Source organism: Limanda limanda, chromosome 19 (assembly GCF_963576545.1).
Source record: "Limanda limanda chromosome 19, fLimLim1.1, whole genome shotgun sequence".
Classification (NCBI taxonomy): Eukaryota; Metazoa; Chordata; class Actinopteri; order Pleuronectiformes; family Pleuronectidae; genus Limanda; species Limanda limanda.
In genome coordinates, this window is record NC_083654.1 from 1,821,168 (window position 1) to 1,837,686 (window position 16,519).

General features: G+C 40.7%; 1 protein-coding gene across 3 annotated transcripts; it reads right to left on the reverse strand.

Annotated features, from left to right (window-relative positions):
• Positions 1–2,165: 2,165 nt before the first annotated feature.
• Positions 2,166–16,287, reverse strand: atat1 (alpha tubulin acetyltransferase 1). 3 transcript variants are annotated; one of them, XM_061092849.1, is made up of 11 exons: positions 15,919–16,287; positions 15,566–15,626; positions 15,045–15,136; positions 14,799–14,856; positions 14,554–14,667; positions 13,151–13,252; positions 8,368–8,413; positions 7,222–7,296; positions 6,258–6,471; positions 4,939–5,028; positions 2,166–2,729 (listed from the first exon to the last, which is right to left on the reverse strand). In XM_061092849.1, exons 1-11 carry the CDS (start codon positions 16,011–16,013, stop codon positions 2,678–2,680), a joined length of 999 nt encoding a protein of 332 aa, XP_060948832.1. In that variant the 5' UTR covers positions 16,014–16,287; the 3' UTR covers positions 2,166–2,677. The 3 variants fall into 3 exon arrangements, with proteins under 3 accessions (XP_060948832.1, XP_060948833.1, XP_060948835.1); XM_061092850.1 differs by lacking the exon at positions 2,166–2,729 and adding an exon at positions 3,512–4,152; XM_061092852.1 differs by lacking the exons at positions 2,166–2,729; positions 4,939–5,028 and adding an exon at positions 5,304–5,662.
• Between the last annotated feature and the right edge of the window lie 232 nt (positions 16,288–16,519).

Consider the following 16,519-nt stretch of genomic DNA (forward strand, 5'->3'; position numbering starts at 1 on the left):
GTGTCCTCGTTCTGTTGGATCGAGGAGAATTAGACACTCTTGACCATCAAATATTATTACAGAGACTAGAAAAGTAAAATGGCATTAAAGGAACCACCCCAAACTGGTTTAAATCCTATTTTTCAAATAAATTCCAATTTGTGCAAATGAATGATGAGTCATCTAAGTTTAGCAAAGTTAACCATGGTGTTCCACATGGTTAATTGTATTCTCAACTAGCTAAACTCCAAGCATGTCTCAAGAACATAAAAACCTGGATGACCTGCAACTTTCTCTTATTAAACTCAGGTAAAACCGAGGTTTTAATAATGGCCCTAGACATACACTTATACTAATTACTAATAATATATCTGCGCTAAATGACATCGCCCTTAAAACTAATTCCTAGGACCGCCTTCTTTCACTTGCGTAACATATCAAAAATCAGACATGTCCAATCTCAAAAAGATGCAGAAAAATGTGTCCACCCCTTTGCTTTTGTAATTCCTTATTATCAGGCTGCAGCAGTAAGTCGTTAAAGACTCTGCAGCTTGTCCAAAATGCTACAGCACGTGTCCTGACAAGAACCGGGAAAAGAGACAAAATTTCTCCCATATCAGCCTCACTACAATGGCTTCCGGTTAAATCTGGAATAGAATTTTAAGTTCTCCTTCTCACCTTCAAGGCCCTCGATAATATGGCACCATCATACCTTAAAGAGCTCATAGTACCATATCAACCCACTAGAGCACTGCACTCCCAGAACTCAGGCTTACTTGTCATCTCTAAAGTCTCTAAAAGCAGAGTAGGAGCAAGGGCTTTCTCGCTCCTTATCACATCGAAAAAATGAGTGTCTCATCAATACATGTTACTGACTTGACTTCTTCCCCGGTGTCCTAGTGCCTTATTGTCTGCAGACCCTGGGCCGCGGCTGTGGCCACATCGTGGATTAAGATGGTGGATCGCAAATCAGAGATCGTGATTTTAATGGTGGATCTGGTATTGTATTGGCATCTGAGAGTGGTGGTGGACCAGGATCGAGGTGGCAGCTGATGGTGAATCCTGATGGCGGCAGTGGATCATGATTGTGGACTATGGAGGCATCCGATCTTGATGGTGGATCATGATTATGATTACAAGACATGCCTGATATACAATATGTCTACTCAGATACTCAACCATTTCTAACAATAATTCATCAATTCATTTACCTTTCATAATGATGCAAACTGTTTATTCTAGCCAATGCTGTAAATATTTTTGTCTTTCTGATTTGCTCCATTACATGTGTCATCTATTGCACTTCTGTCGCAGTGCGCAGCGCAAATGATAGAGATACAGAGAGGTGCAGTAAATTACTGATGTAGCCTTTTAAAACTGTAAAAAAAATAAAACATTTCACGATCCAATGTATGAAAAATTAACACTGCAAGTGGACTTAGTGGAGCTGTGCATGGCTCCCTGTGTGTCTGTGGACACTGGACTAGATGGTACTTCGGTCGGGCTGTACAACTTCTCTGTGGAGAAATTCGCAAGTCATATCGTCATTGCGATATTCAACATGGTTATCGCATATTCCATGTTTTCCTAATATCGTGCAGCCCTAGACCACTGTCCTGGAAGTACTGAGGTTATCATTCACTATTTCTGCAATATGGTGATTTAAAATCACTTATATGGTCCTCAAATTATACTATATGAAATTTTAGTTGCAGAGATAATATTTAATCAGTAGGCTAACCTTTAGAAGCACATTGGAGGCCAGATTAGAATCGTACACCTCTGGGTCTATTACAGTTATTCTCGATTGCTTAAGCACAATTTTCAAAACACTACACACAATTGGCACAACCAAACATCCAATCAGCAGAACACCTCAGATCCTTTGCAAAATGAAACTCTTGTAAAAACTATACACTAATTTATCAAAACCATATTTTGTTACCATATGAAACACACATGCTTCATATTTCTTAATTCTGTTTGAGCCAGTTACACACTGCTGTTGCTAACCTAAAACACATTTAGCAATTCCAGTTCTCAGTGATTAGAGTCCTGTCAGTGAAGTACACAGAGAAAGTGCAAACAGACAATACATTCACCATCACTACACAAGACCAATGCTGCAGACTCATGAAAATAGAATTTATTTCTCTCCATATACCCAAATCAGTCAACATGTCAACATGGAGAATCACAACAAAACCTGTCCCAGTTTTCATGCTACTACAGGAGTGTGCATAACACTGTAAGCTCAGCAAATATCAGACTAGCAGAAAATTCTGTTTCCAGTACAGGTTTCAATGAGGACTACCTGAGCCTGGGGTCTGAGATCGTAAACCCTCCACCGCCATGCCGAGAAAAGCTCTTTGATTGGGTTTAGAAAGGGAGAGTATGGTGGAAGGTATAGTACTGTAAACTGTGGATGGTGTTGAAACAAGTTCTGGACCAGAGCAGAGAGGTGGAATGACACATTGTCCCAGATGACAGTGTATTGCATCTGGTGCCTGTGGTTTACTGCTGTGACGATGTGAGGTGTGTTGTAAGGGCCCATATTGGAGGAGGAGCCCATTCTGTGCGATGGCAGCGCAAATGGTGATGTTACCCCCTTGTTGCCTTGGGACATTGATTATAGCCCCGTGGCCAATGATATTTCCGCCTCTCCTACTTGCTTTTGTCAGGTTGGACCCTGCCTCATCTATGGATATGAATTCATGCAGGATTTCCTCAGCATCCATCTGTAAAACTCTCTGAAATACAGTGAAGTACAAGATTGTGTAGTTCAGCATAGGTCTGGTATACAGTACATTTACGTTATAAAGGTTACGTGTGCAGAATGCAACATCACAGTGCTAAAGAGAACAATGCACACCTCATCATACTCATGCTGCAGCCGCAGCCTTCTCTGTGGATTCCCCCTTTCACCCTCACTCTTCTCCTTTTTTGAGCACAAGCTCCATTGTGGTTGAAGACAGGTGAACTGACCTGCTGCATTTGTATATTGTTTAAACCTGATTGGTGTGTCTAAAATTAAGCAGTCATGTGTTTGCGTACCTGATGGCTGTGTTGAACCACTTGGCTCATAAGGGGGGGGGGTCATTTGACAGTCAGTGCTTAGGAATTGCAAGGACGTGACATCTTCAAATACTTCTGTGTCTAATGTGTACAAGTGTGTTTAGTGTTTTGCAAATCACTGTGTGTATTGTTTTGCAAAAAGTGTGAAGCTGACATTGTGCTTATAGTGCTGCAGATCTGGGCTCATGTTATGCTCCTTGAGTGTAAGGTTTTGATAATTGTGTAATACTTTTGATTTTAGTGTTTAAGCAATCGAAAAAAACTGTAAACTGTTTCTGGGAGTGAACAGGCATTAAATACATTTTTAAACCCTTAATTTGGAATATTAGTTTGAAGTGTTGGAAATAAGAGCCACAGGATAGGATGCTATGTTGGTACTCAAATACCGCCTAACATCCTAGTCTTATTGAGATGCTGTCAGGCCTGGACTGGAATGAGGACTCAGAAGCAGAGAATATCACGTACCAGCACACTTTATTGATTTCAGAACCTCAATGCAGAGTGACAAACAAGAAGGCTATGAAAATCTCACTAACTATATCTATATAATAATATAATACTTGGCAAGCAATAACTGGGGAAAAAGAACTTCCTAATAAATACAAAACATACACTAGAAAAAGAAAAAGCTTTTAAACAAACCACTCCCGAAGGAGGACAAACAAATGGCAAGAGCAAGAAATCAAAAGCGCTCCCGAAGGAGGAAAACCAAACTACTAATAAATGGGGCAAAAGAAAAGGCTCACCTAATCAGGAGGCTCAACAAACTAACTTAATCTCTCTTAACATAAATCGCTCCAAAAGGGAGGAAGAAAAACAGTTTACAAAACAACACAAAACAAAGCTAAACTGGAAAACTTTAACAAACAAAAAATCACTCTCAAGGAGGAAACAGAAAACAACTTACGTGGCGTAGCAAGAAACTCTTTGGCAAAAACGACAATGACTGTGGGTAAGGCTTAGGTGCACGAACAAGAACGAAACACTTCGGCACAAGACAAAGGGGAGACGCAGACTATAAGCACATGAGGGTGAAGGGAACAGGTGGAAACAATCAGAGACAATCAGACCGGTGACACATGAGGAAGGGCAAGTGACCTGAAACGAGAGGAGAGTTAGGATTTCAAAATAAAACAGGAAGTTACGAGACAAAAACCCCAAGACAAGACAAACCTCACCGCGGTGTGACAGATGCATTTTGACTGAGGAAACCAAATAATCCTGAGCACACTGTACTCTACGTTTTATAAAAAATGTTTTGCTTTACAGTCCTGTGAACATCTGAAGAGGATCTGAGGAGAGCTGCATTGATAAAGTGTAGCGATCAAGTGTGCAGAATCGTGAACCATGTTATACTAAAACATGATGACAAGTATAACAAAGTAAGCATTTTGCCACATGTAAATGGGGTCATGTTTACCACAGAGTGCACATTAACAACCCCACCTAGTGGTGTTTACAGCCTTAGCGACAGAACAGGATGTGTCATGTTTTTTTAAAGAAATGGCAAAGGCCAAAGTTGCTTTTTTGTTGTATGGATGATTACTTTAGCAGTATTAGCTGGATTGAGTTTTCCTCAATATGATTTATCAACACATATGAGGGATATATATTTCCCAATATATTTTCAACAGCTTCATCTTTTCCCTCGATCATTATGCCTTTGCATTTCCTGCTCTACATTACATGCCTGCCAGCTTGCAAAATCAGTGTCGATGTTACCATAGCCTTTCAGCACTGTTTTACACTACTAAACCACTTGAATTTCCAATATCGTAACTATGAGGTGCATTTGAAGGCAGGATGCAAAAAATCAAGCATCAGTACGACTTCCATGTATGAGTCTAACAAGGTTTTTGAGTTAACATCTACACTGAATCTTACCTGGCATGCGTATGTCTGTCGAGCAGTCCAACAGCTCTGGTGTCCAAGTGCCAATGGTACAGGCTGCATCTAGCAGCTAGACTCTGTTGGCTATAGGGGAGATGGCAACAGCAAGCAAGGAGGATGAGAAGAAAACCAAAAATATAGACAGCTATTTAAAAAAAAAGGACAAGAGTAGAAGAAGGGAGAATAGTGCAATCCAACGGACTGTTAGGTAAGACAGCGGCAAACAAAAAAGTGAAGAATGGAAAAAAACGGACATAATTACAAAACAAAGAGAAAACAATGTAATCAGGGTGTATCAATGCCACCAAACATAAAACATAATACATACAAAGCCACAGAATGGAATAATCCCTATCATTTAACAATAATTAGTATTGTTTGGTTATTAACAACGGTTAATGCATGTACATGATTGTTGTATGACAAAAGGCAATCTCAATTGCAATTGTGTGGCACAAGATTTATTTGGTTAAAAAAAAACTGACACAGAGCTATCAAGTTGCCCTCTGCTGCTAGGAGGGGAGTACATGTATGTTTCTAAAAGGCCTAAGAGAGCTTATCCTGATTTCTGTCCAATAATAAACATTAGTCTCTCCACATAAATGAAAAGAGGCTATCTAGTAAACTAAGACACCACAACCAATTCTTCAAAGGGAGAATCCCATGGTGCAAATCAGTGGCTGATCAATGGAAGCCCAGCTTAGATCTATTAAGAGAACTGTATTAGTGGTTGATGAGGACAGTGTTAGGTTGAGATAACAACATTAATCAAGAGGTAAATGCAGATAAATGGGGTGGAATGGTTTAACAACACAATGATGGGGAAGGGGAAGAGAGAGAAAGAGACAGTGTTTAGAAAGTTGTGGAATAGTAGAATAAATATAGAGGCGAGAGCAGGTATTGCTTCTTTATGCTGGACACAATTAAGTGATTTATTAGATAAATGTTATTTCAAAAACTTTTAGTTGAGAACATGGGTTTACGTCTGAACCATAGTGTCTGAACTGAAAACTGTGTTGCAATTTGCAACAAATGTGCCAAGGTTCCAAAAGTGGCAAAAACATTTGCAAATTTCACACTACCAATTTGATAAATCACTTTAGAGTCTGTCAGCAGTTGCTATCCAGCAGGCATTTGAGAACTGCAGGAAGTTTGCTAGATACAGTACACAGGCTAAAGCAATTAATGACAGAATCACCGAGTTTAGCGCTCTCGATCTATCCTGAAGTTACATGTGAATTATTTTTAAAAGATCCCCTGCCAAAACATATCACATTGTACCTAGGAAGGACGGGATGTATGTCATTTCTTACCTGGTGCGTCTTGCCCTGCCCCGCTCAGTGAGAGGGGACTGTGGGCTGTGGTCTCTGTTGCCTGCAACTGCAGAAGCTGAGGTGACTTGAAGGGGCACCCTGCTGGGGGAGGATCCCACACTGAGGGAATTGGAGCTCTGGGACGATACCGACCGCTGGGGGGAGTGAGGCAGAGGGAATGGCCAAGGAAGAGCCCTCTGCTCTTGATTCACAACTGTACAGTAAAGTGTTTCTATATAGTAAATTCATTTATATGAAAACATGAAATAACTTTTTCGGTCTCTATCATGGAAGATGCATATATCTGTTTGTATGTTTGTGGCACATGACTTCAGTTATCTAGGCTGTAGTCAAATTTGATCTTGTAACAATTTTAAGATTTGTTTTACGTGTCTACCTTAGCAGGGGGTGCAATCAATTTCCATCAAGTATAATTAATTTATAACAAAAACAGTGAATACAATGGAAAATATTTGTTAATCTGTAAAAACGGCATTTAGTTTGAACCTTAACAATTGTTTGTAAGACAAAAATGTGTAGGTGGTAATCTAATTGTTGTTCTTCATATCCAAATTAATTGTTAGATTATTTTCTCAGTTAACTGGTCATAATTTAGATCTTGTCTGACAATAGACATGCTTTTGCAATGCACAGCTATAACAAATAATTAACTCTTTTAACTACATGGTAAAGTGCAGAGACCAACTAGACAATATAACAATGCAATCCCAATGCAAAACGGTAGAAGGCAAAATAGGTAACCTCATTATAAAGAAATCTATTTTAATTGATTATTAATATTTATGTCATGGGTTTGTACAATATATTCATCTTTTGCTCTCACATACTGTCACTATGATTTGCTTTGCTGGTAACATGTCTGAACGGTTTTCGGACACCAATGTTTCCTTCTGTTGAATGCATTTGTTTAATTTCTGTGTATGGATGAGTGAAATGATTGTACCTTCTCTCTCCATTACAGAGTAGGGTTTGATCTCTCCGTCTGGTTTTTTCAGGGGAACCTTTCTCAACTGGGCAACTGTAGAAGAGAACACACTCAGCAATGCCAAAAACAGAACATGATAGAGTCTCACTCCCTCCTTCCCCCAACCTTGCAAAACTTTAGGTAACTGTCATTACCCCGGTTCTCTGAGTAGCATGCAAATGTCTCACTATGGGATACGGACCTCGCGCGTATTCACAGAAACACTTATACCTATTCGCCAGCCCTGATTGGCTGGCAGTTCTGACGTCCGCCTTAAATACGGTGGACACAGTGTCACACGTCATTCAAAACAAACACACCTCTTCTCATTTCACCCCAGTAGCAAGAAGGGCGGTCTGGTGGTAAGCCAGAGGTTGAAACGCGTAAAGCGGGATGCACGGCCACTTGTGAGCGAACACATCCTCCCAAAGCAGGGAGCTCTGGTCGTGCATGGAGAAGAACAGTGGGCACTGTGCGTTCCCCCTCGATGCGAACAGATCTACTGTCGCGCAGCCGAAACATGACCGAATCTGATCTACTACAGCCGGATGAAGTGTCCACCGCCGCGTAGAGAGGATTCCCCTGCACAAAAGGTCTGCACCTAGATTCTGAATTCTGGGAACATGGGTCGCTCTCTTGGAGAGGAGATGCACCTCGCCCCATAATATCAGTCTGCGTTCAAGAGGGGATGTAAGCAAGTCCCCCCTTTCTTTTGGACCAGGGAATACCTTGAATAGAAACCCTCCAGCCTCTGCTTGTGTGTCACTATTCGTTTGGCACTTTTGTTTAATAGAGCTGATATTTCTTCCCGTAACACCCGGGACGATTCTCCATGGGAAGCGATGAGACTGTTGAAACGGGGGGGTATTGTGGCCAATTGAAGCCTGTAGCCCAGGGCTATTCAACTTCAGTAGCAAGTGGGCCGAATAAGAAAATCCCGGGGGGTGTGAGGGCCACACAGAATTGATCAATTAATGGCTAAGAATGAAAAACAGTAATGTATATTGCCACAGGTAAACAATCACACACGCATCTCTTGAATGCACATGCTAACCAGTCACAGGTTAAGCCAGTATTTTCAAATGCCCACATCCCAAAACTCATGTTATTCAGTGAATATGTTACCTGTTTTGTTGAGGAAGAATCCCTCAAACACCACAAAGTTATTGACCTGGATAGAATAAATAGAAAGACAACAAAAACGGGCCTTGACATAAGGTTGATAATAAAAGGGAAGAAGAAGATCGAGATTTTTTAAATACAAAATACAGATATTACACTCAGTTTACCTTTAGTTTTCGTCTGCCTTTCTCCTTTTGTGTTCAGCCTAATGCACACTGCCTTTTTAGTAAACAAGTGTTTTAGGAGATCCAAATTCACAGAGTTTGCTGTCCAGGGGACCCTTTTCTGGCAGAGACACTGGGAACATGTCAGGTTGAACTTGGTCTTGTCTTAAATCATTAAGAACTTTCTGACCTGGGAACATTGCTTCTCATGCAAAAACCTTTCATACAAACAAATGTTTGCTAAGAGGTGCATATGCGTGATTTAGGAATATTTGAGTGAATTTACCAGACCTGTATTAGGACTCGTGTGAAATAAGTCTGCAAGAATGTCGCTAATGCATTAAAGATATTCCTTTACTTTGAAGCAATTATAAATAAATTATACCTCATTAATTTGTCAACATTGTTCTGTTTAGTTCTGCAATTCAAATTATAATACAATTCTAAATGTATCACTGCACCTGCTAAATGTAGCTGTGTGATGGCCAGGGGAGTGCACAACTTATTTGTGGCTAGCATGACCTGTCCATTATTAATTGACTCCATGCAAGCTGTTTTCAGATCATTTACCTCCATGTGATCGATGTATAATAAAACTCCCTGGCTAATACCATCTCGTCAACCCCCTGAAAAGACAGGACCACCAACATAACAAACTTTATTTAATCTACATATAACATTTCCAGGAAAAAAGCTGTACTGATCCAGCACCGGCAGAAAACATGCCAGAGCAACTTCAGAATTAATTTTGTCCGCAGGTGATGTCTGTGCGCGTCTGTGTGCATAACGAGCAGAAGACACCTTATTTCTGCCATGTGCAAAAACTTTAGGGTTATTTATTTTAGCCTAAAAATTACTTTCATTTCTTAAACTCACTTATGAGATAGGTGGGCAACATGCATGGAGCAGAGCAAGTCGATTCTCTGCTTTATTTTGGAGACGGCGACTCAGAAATCATTCTCCACGTTTAGCTGCGCTCTGAATTTATTCTTTAAGTATGTCAGGGCTGAGAAAGTCTTTTCGCACAAGTTAACCAGTCAGGGGGTCAGCGAGCTGGGATCCATGCTCCATCAGACATATGCGCACCTCGTCCCGCAGCTCATACAGGCGGCTCAGTTTTTAGTCCTGCCTTTTCCCCAGCATCGCTCCAGCCCTGTCCCTACCAGGTCCCTACACACACCATAACAGTTTTCCGAAGATAGTCCCCCTTCTTTTAGTTTTGTAAAAATTTTCTCACCTGTGTACATCCACTCCAGAGCACGGAGCAAAACAGCATTACGTTTTCCGTCAAATCTGTATCTGATGAAAACAAGCAGCTGGGCAGAGTTTAATATATCTGTGGATTCATCTAACTGTAAAGCATATTTCCCTTTCTTAAATCTATCCACCAGGTGGCACTTTATGTCCTGGGCCATGTCGGTGATGCACCGGGCAATAGTCCTGTTAGACAGCGGCACTGATTCCAGATCACGGGCTTATAATTTATCCCCATGCATGGCCAGATTTGCACAAAAAGGTCTTCAATCCTGCGCATTTTCCAGGCGAGAGGTGGAGCAGCTGGATGCAGCCGAGATTTGCTTGACAACACACAGACAACAGTGTCAGCTCCTTTCACCACAAACTCTCTTGACATCCTCTCTACGTGTGTGTCATGTCTTGTTAATTTTCATTGTGATTTTTCTAGATTTGTTTGAGGTTTTTAAATAAAACCAACATGGAAAACCAAATTTAAAAACTTCCTTCTATCCACATGCACGCACGCACACACACACACGCAGGCACGCGCGCGCGTGGGCACATGGATGGGCCACGGATTACTTTCTAGTCAGAATGGTGGTCCCTGGGACAAAACCAGTTGAAAACCCCTGCTCTATATAACTGACTGGGACAAGTACTGTCCTCATTCTGAATAAAATATGCTCTTAAACTAATTTTACTCTAATATGACCGCCTGTTGTATGAGAATTCTGACCCCATCAAACACATTGAAAGCAAACCAAAAGGATATTCGTTAATAACCAGTATGAAGGTGGAATGATCAACCAAAACATGTTTCAGTTTTCAGGTTAATGGCTAAGAAGGCCTATTGTCCTTCCCAATGTTATTAAGAGAGTTGTGTAATAATAATTGTGTTATTATTATTATTGGCTATAAAGCAGACATGGTCTACTGACAGAGCATTTTGACCACTTTACTTTTTACAAATGTTCTTATATTGCAGCCATATGCTGAAAACTGTTATAATTAAATTTGGCTCTTGTCAATCTACACCGAATATCCCACAATGACATAGCACAAACAAAACTTAAAACATTTTCACACATTTATTAAAAAATCAATCCTGATCTATCTCCCTCATGATTTGGAACATGATGCCGCTATCCCCATGCTCCATCGCTGGGATAGCATTGGGCGAACAATGCGCACTGCCTCGCTCACTCCACATGACACTAAGAATTGAGGTCAAACAGTTCAGTCTTGGTTTAGACAAATCAGAGTATAAGCCCACCATATTTTGTTAACAACCTCTTTGTTCTTTGTTTTGTTGGTAAAAAAAAAAAAAAAATGCTACCAGCACCATTAAGAAAAGAAAACACCGGTAAGCCATATTAACAACACTCTACATTGACAGAGAGAGTAGGAGAAGGGTTAGTGAATTAGTAGACCCTTCTTTTTCAAGACCTCTGCAATTCACCCTGGCCTGCTGTCAATCGACATCCTGACTGATGGCAGCCCATTCTTGCATAATCAATGCTTGGAGTTTGTCAGAATTTGTGGGTTTTTGTTTGTCCACCCGCCTCCTGAGGATTGACCACAAATTCTCAATGGGATTAAGGTCTGGGGAGTTTCCTAGCCATTGACCCAAAATTTCGATGTTTTGTTCCCCGAGCCACTTAGTTATCACTTTTGTCTTTTGGCAAGGTGCTCCATCATGCTGGAAAAGGCCTTGTTCGTCACCAAACTGTTCTTGGAGAAGTTGCTCTCGAGGATGTTTTGGTACCATTCTTTATTCATGGGTGTGTTTTTTTGGCAAAATTGTTAGTGAGCCGACTCCCTTGGCTGAGAAGTAACCCCATACATGAATGGTCTCAGGATGCTTCACTGTTGAAGCAGCCAATCCCTGTACTTTTGGAAGAATATCAGTCTGTCCCTGATGTTTTTCCTCGAGAGAAGTGGCTTCTTTGCTGCCCTTCTTGACACCAGGCCATCCTCCAAAAGTCTTCGCCTCACTGTGCATGCAGATGCACTCACACCTGCCTGCTGCCATTACTGAGCAACCTCTGCAGCTGAATCAACTTTAGGAGACGGTCCTGGCGCTTGCTGGACTTTCTTGGGCGCCCTGAAGCCTTTTTCACAACAATGGAACCACTTTCCTTGAAGTTCTTGATGATCCGATAAATGGTAGATTTAGGTGCAATCTTACTGGCAGCAATATCCTGGCCTGTGAAGACCTTTTTGTGCAAAGCAATGTTGACTGCACGTGTTTCCTTACAGGTAACCATAGTTAACAGAAGAAGAACAATGATTTCAAGCACCACCCTCCTTTTAAAGCTTCCAGTCTGCTATTCTGTCTAAATCAGCATGACATAGTGATTTCCAGACTTGTCCCCGTCAACACTCTCACCCGTGTTAACAATAGAATCACTGACATGATGTCAGCTAGTCCTTCTGTGGCAGGGCTGAAATGCAGTGGAAATGGTTTTTTTGGGGATTAAGTAAATTTTCGTGGCAAAGAGGGACTTTGAAATGAATTGCAATTCATCTGATCACTCTTCATAACATTCTTGAGTATATAAATATATAAAAACTGAGGCAGCAGACTTTGTGAAAATGTATATTTGTGTCATTCTCAAAACTTTTGGCCACGGCTGTACTACTCCACTTCAATTATTAATTTAATGTCATCCATCCTCAAGAACTTCTCCACTGTTCCGTTCAATGTCGGGTGTTGAGGGTAAATTACGTATTCTCCACTCAAGCCTATGTGGAGAATACGTAGCCCCCCCCCCTCTTTTTATCTATATGACTGCTTGTGTGGCTGTAGTGGATGGGCAGAGGGGTACATTTAACCCGGCGTCAGCCTAGTATAGCCATTGGGAGAGCTTCAGAGGCAGTGTCACAATGGTTGTGGATCAATAAGGGACAAACAGTTGGCTATTGCTTCCACGACCCAGGTCGGGAACTGATCAATGTGCAAGGGTGTCTGAAGTTGAAAGACCCGTAACACCCAATGACCTCAGGTGCTACCACTGATTGTGTCCAAGTGCATCAGTAGACGCATGTTACACCATAGAATGCATTTCAGTCTATAATACACAACATATTGAACAAAATGTTTCTATGATTTATTTATACCATAAACTGAGTGCTGCTTTGTAGACCCACCCTTCCCACAACCCCCCTGAACATCAGGTCAACATGCAGGAGCCTTGGGTTATGCACTGCCCTATTAAATCTGCCCTATTGGATTTTCAAATTGTCAGATTAAAGCGCATGTTGTTGTCTTTGTGCCCCCTTAGGGAAAGTGATATCGAAGAGATATCTCATTAGTAGAACTGGAAAAGAGAACTAATCATTAACCCTAACCCCATCCATAATATATCGGAAAATGAATATTATACCTGTGGGACACTTTGTGTCAGCCAGTAATTCTTTGCCAGGAACGACAGAAATTTTGGTGAGGGCCTGTCGTAAGCCATCAACACCGGCTCTAAATTGTTGTGCTAAAGTAGAGAAAGAGAAAACATGCCATTAGTGATACAGCACATAGCAATGAACTTTGTTTACAAGATACAAGACACATTTATTAATCCCACACACATGCACAGACACACTCATGCAAAGTAGGGAAATTTGTCCTCTGCTTTTGACCCATCTGGTGAACACAGCAGGACACACAGAGCAGTGGGCAGCCATGCACGGCGCAACGGGGAGCAGATGTTTGGGGAGTAAGGTGCCTTGCTCAGCGGCACTATACAGTGGGGTAGGGAGAGAATTCTATAGAATTTAACAGAATTTGTTTTTTTTAATGATTAAAAGAGGCTCTACATAGAAAGATAAATATTATAAAATGTTAATCATACCACACACAGACCTGTTGGCTAATGAGTGGTGAGTCAAACTGTGTAATGCTGGACCCAGTTCAGCACAAAGATCCAAGATCACAGATCTATAGAATCTATATCAGCTGATCATCATGGGACAAAAATTCTTTGTGATCCCTGAACACTTGTGTCCTCCTAATCTTTGCTGCACTCCTCTATCAGTGCCAGTGCATTATGCCAGACTGTCACCGCAGTATTCATATATCAAGATGAATTTGACTTGTTACTTCATACATCAGTGGTGTTAAGGAAGTTTTCTGAAAGCTGGTGAAAGGAGATCTCAGGCAGCAGCTGCATCACCCGTTCTAACACATCCATAAATGGCTAGAATTGCTGTCACTCTCTATGTTACATGTAGATGTTTGTATTCTATTGGAGAGTTAAGCCTATAGTATGCATTCTTAAATCACATTGTGTCCATTTTGTACATAGACGCACAGTGTTAGAAGATATTAAAAACTATTAATGATTTGGATCTGCAACTACACTTTTTAATGGAAACTGAACATTATTTGCTGTAAGTTGATTTATATCTTCTTCAATTGAAGGTTCTTATAGAGTTATGTCTTGCGAGCACAAATAACGCTGTTAGTTTGAATCTTGATGATCAATGTTCACACGCATGGGTCAGAGTTAAGCACAAGTGCACATATTCTCCCATAAAGGCTGTTTTTATAGATCTCAACGTTGTGTGAGAAGTGGCGTTCGCATTCTTTCTTTTTAGTCGTACACAACGGTTATAAATGAGGCCCCTGGTCACCTGTTTGGTCAACACTGATTACACTTTTCCCATTTTCTCATTATCCTAAAAGATAACAAAAACATGCAATCTCTCCCATCAACAAGATCTGTGTTGTCTTGTCCCATCCCACCTTGTCTGTCGATGTAGAAATAATTTGGCCAAGAGAGAAATGGTTCACCTGCAACATGAAGTCAAACAGCTCTGATCCGTAGCCATGTCTCTGAAAGTTCTCTGCAATGTAGAAATCCAAAACACACATTGGCTCTGCCTCTATGTGCACACCCTGTCTGTCCTGTGGAGGAAGAGCAACACGCATAACTGTATAGCTGATAAAGGAAGTTCAACCAGATTTTAACATGTAGAATTATAGCTGGCCTGAAAAGACATAATTCTTTATCAAAAAGAGAAAAATAGGTGACTCACAAGAAGAAATAACTTCTTGTAGCCGACCTTGAGAAATCCCACAACCATACCATGTCCTCTGTAGGAGAAAGGAGGGGTAGCAAATTCAAAAGGGATGGAGGAGGTTGTACAGTTAAGTGCAGTGATCAAGACTCTCTGCTATGAATAATGTCTCTCACTATAGTAATGGCAGAGTATGACTGAGGAAATAAGTCCAGAGACGTGTGTGTGAAATACGTTAAAGCTGAAGGACAAAACAAGGTGTACCTGTTGCTTTCTACGTCCTTCAGCAGATACAGCTGATGCTTCTGGGACTGTAGTTTGGAAGCACTAGTTATTGGAGTTGTGAGTTGTTGGGCCTGTCGAAAACAAGGAACCACATGTATGAGTACATTACCCAGATGTTCAGACATTTTTAACAAATATCTACTATCAACAATATCAAGCACCCTACCTGTGGTGATGAAGAACTGAACTCAAAGTTATATCATAACACCTTGACATCACTGTTGATGGGTGTGGTTGCACAGCTATTATTTATTATTTATTAATTCTAATTCAAATGTCATACTGAATATTCATTAAAAGTAAATTGCTCTTTGAAAGGGTGTGATTATGCACACGAAATGCTAATGATTCCGTCAAGAATTAATATCACAGCAAATGGCAGTTCTCAACAATAAGGGTTCTATTTCTGTGGTCACTGAGTATATATATCTCTACAAAATAAACTGTGCTTTAATATACTTAAAAACATAAAATCATAAAAAACACCTACAGAAACTCACCTTTGCCGAGGCTCTTCCAAGTTCATCAATGACCGTTACTATGTGTTCCAAAATATCTGGTCTGCAAAGATGAACATGGTAGAACAAAATATGATAAAATAAGAAGAGGCAGTTGGGCATTTTTGTAAAACAGCTAAGACATTATCTTTTGTATGACAGTAGCCAGAGAGAATAATTTGAAAACACAAAGGGAAAGGTTTCAATTACATCCGCATGACACCTTAAATTGAGATTCTGAAATGAGATGTGAGATTCTCTCCACTTAAGAGATCCAGACACAGTACTATATGTCAGTGGGTACTATGTAAAACACAAACTAATTACAAAGAGGAACATCGGACATTCTAACTCACCTTTCTGTGGATTTACGATTTTCCGCAACAAGAGTCTGGTCCAAGAGTGTGACCCTCTCGAGGAATAACTGGTTAATATCAAAAGGAAACGCCATAATCCCTCTCAATCAGATTAGTTGGAGAGCAATAATGTATCTGAGGCAATATAACCAAACCAAGGAGCAGAGCTCAAGCAGCTGCTTAGCTAGCAAGCGTTAGCGCTCTCACCAAGCTAATTCGTTAATGCAAAAAAGACAATAAGATAGCTGTTAACAGTCTTAAGACAAGACCGATTCAACGTTGCATTGACAGACGGAGACACGACTCTGTTACAACAAGGGATGTCTGCTAGATATTGTCACACCAGTTCCATTGTGTCCGTGTGGCAGTGAGCAGGGTTGCCAGGTCTGAGAAAACCAGTCCAGTGGCCAATCAAAATCTACCAAAAACCAGCCAAAGGTAGCACAACCAGCCTAGAAAACAGCATTGGCGTATAAAGTACTTGAAAGCCATACTTGAGTAAAAGTACAGATATCGTACCTGAGAGTGACTCCAGTTAAAGTAAAAAAAGTAAGTTAAGTCACCTGTAAAGTCTTAATGTAGCTCATATTAAATGTACTTA